The following is a 7,129-nucleotide window of genomic DNA, read 5'->3' as shown; positions in this document are numbered from 1 at the left end:
CTAAGAGGAGAATTTTATTTAGGGGGAGTTTTGTTTTAGTCAAAGGAAAAGCATTTGAGACAGGGGGAGAAAATTTCAAATCTTGAAAATGCTTCTTTCAATCTTATTCATATACCTTTGACTATTTGCAAAATGATTTTGAAAAAGAATTTTACAAAGGATTTGCAAAAACAAAACTCGTGGTGCAAATGAGGTCCAAAATTTTAAATAAGAAGAAAACCATTCATGCACATCTATTGAAATAAGTTTATTGGTTTCAATTCCATGCAACTTTTGCACTTATCTTATGCAAACTAGTTCAATTCTGCACTTTTATACTTGCTTTGGTTTGTGTTGGCATCAATCACCAAAAAGGGAGAGATTGAAACGGAAATAGGGTCAAACATTTTCCTATATGAATTTTGGTGGTTGAATTGCCCAACACAAATCATTGGACTAACTAGTTTGCTCTAGAAAATATGTTCTACAGGTGTCAAAGGTTCACAACAAACCAATACAAAGATAAAAGAAAGGGTTCAAAACAAAGGAGCAAAATATACCGAAGGCAGCCCTGGTCTGGCGCACCGGACTGTCCGGTGCACCAGGGAGAATTAAATCAAACTTGCCAGCCTCGGGAATTTTGGAGGCCGCTCCGCTATAATTCACCGGACTGTCCGGTGTAGCACCGGACTGTCCGGTGTAGCATCGGACTATCCGGTGTGCGAGCGGAGCAACGGCTACTTCGCGCCAACGGTCGTCTGCAGAGGACATTAAATGCGCTACAGTGCGCGCCTACGCGCGCAGAAGTCAGAGCAGGCGCCAGAAGGTGCACCGGACAGTCTATAGGACCTGTCCGGTGTACCACCGGACTGTCCGGTGCACCAGTTATCAGAAGCTCCAACGGTCAAACCCTAACGGTTGGGTGACGTGGCTGGCGCACCGGACTGTCCGGTGCGCCATACGACAGAAGCCATCCCCAACGGCCATTTTGGTGGTTGGGGCTATAAATACCCCAACCACCCCCACTCTTCAAGGCATCCAAGCATTCACTACATCTCATTCAATACAAGAGCAATTAACAACACTCCAAGACACAAATCAAAGCCTCCGATCGAATCAAAGTCCCCAATTCAACTCTAGTTCTTAGGACTTGTGAGAAGATCGACTTGTGTTCTTTTGTTGCTCTTGTTGCTTGGTTGGCTTTCTTCTTTCTCTCATTCTTACTCTCGAAACCTTGTAAGCGAAGCAAGAGATACCAATTGTGTGGTGGTCCTTGCGGGGTCTAAGTGACCCGGGAAATCAAGGAAGGAAGCTCACTCGGTCTGACCGTTTGAGAGAGGGAAATGATTGAAGGAGACCCGGTCTTTGTGACCACCTCAACGGGGAGTAGGTTTGCAAGAACCGAACCTCGGTAAAACAAATTACAGTGTCATCCATTCTTATTTGCTTGTGATTTGCTTCGCCTTCTCTTTTGGACTCACTTATATTTCTAACGCTAACCCCGGCTTGTAGTTGTGCTTAAGTTTATAATTTTTAGATTCCGCCTATTCACCTCCTCTAGACGACTTTCACTTTCCATAGAGAGATGGGTCGGGATTGGCTTGGACTGCGGCGCCGTTGGTGGGGGAGGAAGCCGGGGAAGGAAGTGGCGTATAAGGAAGGAAGCCGCGCGTTCGCATGATGATTCCTGTGATTGCGCGAAGGGAGGATAGCAGAACAGTGCACCTGTGGACGCCTACAATAAAGCCTTATAGAGTAGTAATAGATTCTAAAACTAAATTTTTTCCAGCTTATTTTGTAAAACATCAAATAATTCTTGCTATGCTACTAGAAAACTCGAAAATTGGACTCCAAAAATTTAGGGGACCTGTTGCGCTGGGCAGTCGACGGCCTGGTGCCGTGACCAGCGACCCAATTTGAAGAACGCCGTTGTAGAGTAACGTATTTTACCATTTTTTTCGGTTTTTACAGGTATGAAATTAGGATTCCTCTGCCTTTTTTTTACTTGTCTACCCACACCACACGTCGTCGTCTAGCGTGTCTGTTGGAACGGCCAGCCCACGCCACGCCTACGGTTCGCGCCACTTGCGGGCGCGGATCACCACCGCCGTCCGCCGGTGATCCCCTCGTCCGCCGCTGGCGGTTCGGTTCACCCTCGCCGTCCGTCATCTCTGACTCCGACGGGTCGTGCTCACACGCCCACCCAAGTCTCCCCAACCCTGCACCTGGTCTGCTCCCAGCTCCCAGCTCCCAGCTCACCTCGTGTCGGGTCGGGTCGGTCCGAGCCGGACCGGGCCGGAGCGCGCCACCCAACCCGTTTTGCGGCTGCTCCGGTCCGCTTTTCCCCCTCTTCCTCTGCTATTCTCCAGTCCCCCCCTCCCCCGTCCCCCACCCACTCCCTCGTCCAGAGTCCAGACCCAGAAGGAGAGGGAGACAGAGGAGAGGAGGAGCAGCGTGGCGACGCCCAAATCGAGCGACCTGATCGAGGCCCCTCGCCCCAACTCGCTGAATCCCAATCCGAGCCCGCCAATTGGGCGCCCCGCCCACGCCAAGGTGCGACTTTTTTGCCTTCCTCCCCTCCTCCTGGAGCCGCGTGCGGCGTGCCCCAGGACTGGGCTGGGGGCTTCTGCTTGATTCGAATCAGCGTGCCTGTTCTATTAGTTTTCGGCGCTTGCGTGCCCTGGTACAGTGCCAATTTTGTGTTTTTTTTGGCTCGTGGGCTAAGAGAAATCATGTTTTGTTCCTCCAATTGACGGGGGTGCCTGTCATGTGTGTGGGATGCACGTGCACATGATTCAGAAGAGGAGTATAGTGTTCTCGGCGAAATTAATGTGTCAATTGTGGTGTGCAATCGTATCTTTCAAGTTTCCCTGTTTGATTGGTGGTGATGATGCGGTTCATCCGCGTTGTGAAGCATAAGGACTCAGGGAGAGCTTAATAATCTACCTTGACGAGGGGAGGAGGTTTTGTGTAGTTATAGTTCCTGGGGATTGGCTTTGATTGGCATTTACATGCCTCTAATACATATATATTTCTTGTCCGGTGGTAGGAGTCCTACAAAATTGTGCATTTGTCATTAGATTTTTAGTATTTGAAGTTCGATGCTAGCTTTGAATAATTGTTGGATTGACATGTCATGTTTATTCCCATTTTTACTCTAGTGCTATTAAGGAGTTTCTTGGGGTCCAAGGGGTTTAGAGAGCAGTTATGCCAACATTTATATAATACCTGTAGCGTTATTTGTTAACTGGTATGAAGAAACATCGTTAGCCACTTATCCTTGATTTGTGCTTCCAGGCTGAAAGTCAGTGGAGTTCTCAGTTCTCACCAACATTCAGAAAACTGTTGGCTCGCTGACAAGTCCAACTGTGTTTTTCTTGGACTACAGATGAAGCGAGCTCGAAGGCGTATGTGCAAGAGATGACTGATGAGGGATGCTAGTGACATTGATGAACTTGTTACGGGCGTGCTGGCGACCGTCATCGAACCGGCATGCCCGAACAGGCTCAGATGTTACCGGTAGGCAGGATGGACTTCTATGGTACAAGGACGCCGGGCAGCATGTCAACGGGGAGTTTTCCATGGCTGTTGTTCAGGCCAATAACTTACTTGAGGACCAGTGTCAGATTGAGTCGGGCCCACTGAGTTTTCTAGATTCCGGACCATATGGCACTTTTGTTGGCGTTTACGATGGACATGGTGGTCCAGAGACGGCCTGCTATATCAATGATCATCTCTTCCAGAATCTGAAAAGTAACTTGCTAACCTTTAAATCTGAGCAGTAGCATTATTCCCATTTCTTAGTACTATATCTGGATTTGGCTTTCAGTTTGCACTTAAGGAGTGATCCAGTGATCAATCCATTCTTTCATGGCTTGTATTTAGGGTTTGCATCTGAGCAGAATACAATGTCTGCTGATGTACTGAAGAAGGCGTATGAAGCTACAGAAGATGGATTCTTTTCTGTTGTTACCAAACAATGGCCTGTAAAGCCTCAGATAGCAGCTGTCGGCTCATGCTGCCTGGTCGGTGTAATTTGTGGTGGCATGCTTTATGTTGCCAATGTTGGGGATTCCCGTGTTGTTTTAGGAAGACATGTTAAGGCTACTGGAGAAGTTTTGGCTGTCCAACTGTCAGCAGAGCATAATGTAAGTATTGAGTCAGTGAGAAAAGAACTGCAGTCAATGCACCCAGAAGATAGGCACATTGTTGTTCTCAAGCACAATGTTTGGCGTGTAAAAGGACTAATTCAGGTGTGTATTCTATATCTGAGAAACATCTGTAGCTTTCAGATTTTTGTTAGAATTGTCATCTCATGGCTCTGTTTGGTACAGCTCCAGCTCCAAGTTTTTTTTGGAACTGGTCATCACTAGCTCCAGAAATTCTTGGAACTGGAGCTGTGGGCATGTCGAGAGTATTTAGTTGAGAAATTTTGTTATTATTTTGGATTGAGCACATATGTTTAAACCACTTTGTTTTGTTGTACAAATTCGAAATTCTGCATGAGCTGTGCCAAGCATGCTGTTTGGGCGTCTTGAACTACCCGTGAATGCTGTTACAGAACAACAACAGTCGTATAGGTCTTTGGATTAAAAAAACAAGTGTTTCATAGGTGCTATTTAAAAATACAAGAGAACTATTCTTACGCAGGGAGCTTAAGAATTGGATGTGTGTGGTTTTTTTTTCATACGGATTGGTGAAACACATAATAGCTTTAAGCTCTTTCTCATTAGTTACTATTACTGGTAAACTGTTATTTGGTGAATAACATGTTCATTTTGCCAATCAGCTTAACTTTTTTATTATTGAACATATCTTGATCCCCGTGTATCCTCTAACATAGTTACATACCCAACAGGCTTGCTATGCTAAAATGTTTTTGTAATTTTTTTATTCCGTCGAGTAACAACAAAAAAATTGGTAATACTTCATAAATTGTCACATAAATTTATGGGTAACAACTGATACATTAATTTATTGAGGTTTCTCTATCATACATTGCAGGTTTGTAGATCAATCGGTGATGCTTATCTCAAGAAGCAAGAGTTCAATAGGGAACCCCTATATGTGAAATTTCGGCTTCGTGAACCTTTTCACAAGCCGATACTAAGTTCAGAACCATCGATCAATGTGCAACCACTACAACCACACGACCAGTTTCTCATATTTGCATCTGATGGACTTTGGGAGCACTTAACCAACCAAGAAGCTGTTGATATTGTTCACAGTAGCCCCCGCAGTGTAAGTTAGTCTTTCCCCTGTTTTTGATGGGTTTCCCTATTCATTTGAATTAATGTATTCGTCTTCCAACAAATGAACAAATCGAAGGATACTCACTGTCACTACAAGGTTATGTTGATGGGGCGTGGACTTTGTGATTAAGATTGCATGATGAATGATGAATTTGCCTAGCGAATAGCTGATTTTGGTTACACAACTAGTTGCATCCCTTAAGGAAAAAAGGAGTATCTTGTGCAAATATCATTCATTTTGCAGTAACAGAAATGCAAATACCCTTGGGCACTGTGTATGTGCACCATCATGTTTGTTTTGAAATCTTCTATAAACAAAATTGAAGGATGAAATGTTTGGCAAAATAATAATGCAGTTCAGGCAAGGTAGAGAACAGAACCATTGCTGTTGAATTGTGATTGTCAGATTGACGTAGAGTTGGACTGAAAGCTCCCAGGAGCTTAGCATCATGACCTTTTTTTTACCTTGCTTGGCCAAAGGAGCATGATTATATGCTTAGATGTTATTAGAAATTTCTCCAAACAATGATGTTTCCTTAACTCCTAACTGAACACTGAGATGCAGAAAAGAGTCCCCTTTTTGTACTCCCTGTGGTCGAAATTAAATGGTGTTTTGGACAGCTATTTGACTTAGCGAAATAGAAGATGATTCAAGATCTTAGGGATGTAGCTGGCTGGTAAGTGCTAGCTGCAGCGTCTAGTGCCTCACATCTCTGTTTGATCTTGCAGGGCTGTGCTAGGAGGCTGATAAGAGCGGCGCTGCAAGTGGCAGCCAAGAAAAGGGAGATGAGGTACTCAGACCTCAAGAAGATCGACCGCGGTGTTCGCCGCCACTTCCACGACGACATAACAGTCATAGTAGTGTTCCTTGATTCCAGCCTCGTGAGCAAGGCGAGCACGCACCGAGGCCCCACTCTTTCCCTGCGAGGCGGCGGTGCCAGCGCTGGTCTGCGCAGCAACACGCTTGCACCAACGTCAATGTGGCTATGAGGAGGCTACACCCTGACTGGAGGACGTTTTCTTTCCTCGTGTCGAATGTGTTATATATGTACTTGTACCGGCCAAGGTCATCCATCTCCCCTCAATGGTGTAAAGAACTAGGAGAGGCGTGGAAGCTCCTCTCCAGCGTCTTTGAATCCCCTCAATGGTGTCAAGGTGTGGACTCAAGTCAATAGCTTCGCTGTTCTGATGATGCTCTGTGGAAACTCGAATCCTTCCACCTGAAAACCAAGTAGTATGTCTTCTAGTGCTGGAATTAACCCTAGTGCATATATACATATGAAATAAAAAAAAGCCAAAAGGAGGAGTAACTTATTTAACTGATGCTGTGAGGTGTATGTATGTTTTGTATTGTATGTGTACTGATTTTGACTGCCACTGCATATACTGTTGTTAATCGACCCCTGGTAAAGTGAAATCGCTGATTTCGTCCTACTATTATCAGCTGTTCCCAGTATTGCTGATGATTTGTCTGCTCCTAGTGTATACGGTGCCTGTTCCTCTTCCTTTCATAAAGCATGCAATTCTAAGCGCTATATCAAATGATTTGAAAATTAACTAAATTCTAAAGATATATGCTAGTAATATTTATCATACTACATGAGTACTATTTTCGTAGCAGCAAACCTGTTTGGAGCCATTTATGTTGACAATATTTTCTATAAGTTTAATCAAATTTAAAATAATTTAACTCTGACCAGGCCTAGAACGCTGTATCATTTCTATTTGTTTTTTTTGTTACGGCAGATCGTCATAATATTTGCTCGTCGGTTATGTCGTTGCGCGCGCTATGAAAACGCATTGATCTTCTCACCCACCATGAAAACCACGACGCCGCCATGTTCGTCGTCCCACCTTTGAACCCCATGCCTCCGTGCCGTGTCTCTCTCCTGCATAGG

At 44.9% G+C, this 7,129-nt stretch overlaps 1 protein-coding gene across 3 annotated transcripts; it reads left to right on the top strand.

Annotated features, from left to right (window-relative positions):
- The first annotated feature begins 1,991 nt into the window (after positions 1-1,991).
- Positions 1,992-6,668, top strand: LOC100281412 (uncharacterized). 3 transcript variants are annotated; one of them, XM_008645384.3, is made up of 6 exons: positions 2,028-2,532; positions 3,277-3,283; positions 3,368-3,732; positions 3,865-4,232; positions 4,984-5,220; positions 5,961-6,668. In XM_008645384.3, the coding sequence occupies exons 3-6, from the start codon at positions 3,414-3,416 to the stop codon at positions 6,219-6,221; spliced, it is 1,185 nt and encodes a 394-aa protein (XP_008643606.1). In that variant the 5' UTR covers positions 2,028-2,532; positions 3,277-3,283; positions 3,368-3,413; the 3' UTR covers positions 6,222-6,668. The 3 variants fall into 3 exon arrangements, with proteins under 3 accessions (XP_008643605.1, XP_008643606.1, NP_001354934.1); XM_008645383.3 differs by lacking the exon at positions 3,277-3,283 and having other exon boundaries at positions 1,992-2,532; NM_001368005.1 differs by having other exon boundaries at positions 2,358-2,532; positions 3,277-3,732.
- Positions 6,669-7,129: the final 461 nt, after the last annotated feature.

Source organism: Zea mays, chromosome 5 (assembly GCF_902167145.1).
Source record: "Zea mays cultivar B73 chromosome 5, Zm-B73-REFERENCE-NAM-5.0, whole genome shotgun sequence".
Classification (NCBI taxonomy): domain Eukaryota; kingdom Viridiplantae; phylum Streptophyta; class Magnoliopsida; order Poales; family Poaceae; genus Zea; species Zea mays.
The sequence above is the reverse complement of the archived record's forward strand: the minus strand, read 5'-3'. Positions and strand labels throughout refer to the sequence as shown.

What these genes read in the sequence shown, in the direction of transcription:
- LOC100281412 (XM_008645383.3), top strand. Translation starts at nt 3,414, where the DNA reads ATGCTAGTGACATTGATGAACTTGTTACGGGCGTGCTGGCGACCGTCA. An exon ending in GTGTAAAAGGACTAATTCAG is followed by an intron (nt 4,233 to 4,983) that starts GTGTGTATTCTA and finishes CATACATTGCAG; the next exon opens with GTTTGTAGATCAATCGGTGA. An exon ending in TTCACAGTAGCCCCCGCAGT is followed by an intron (nt 5,221 to 5,960) that starts GTAAGTTAGTCT and finishes TTGATCTTGCAG; the next exon opens with GGCTGTGCTAGGAGGCTGAT.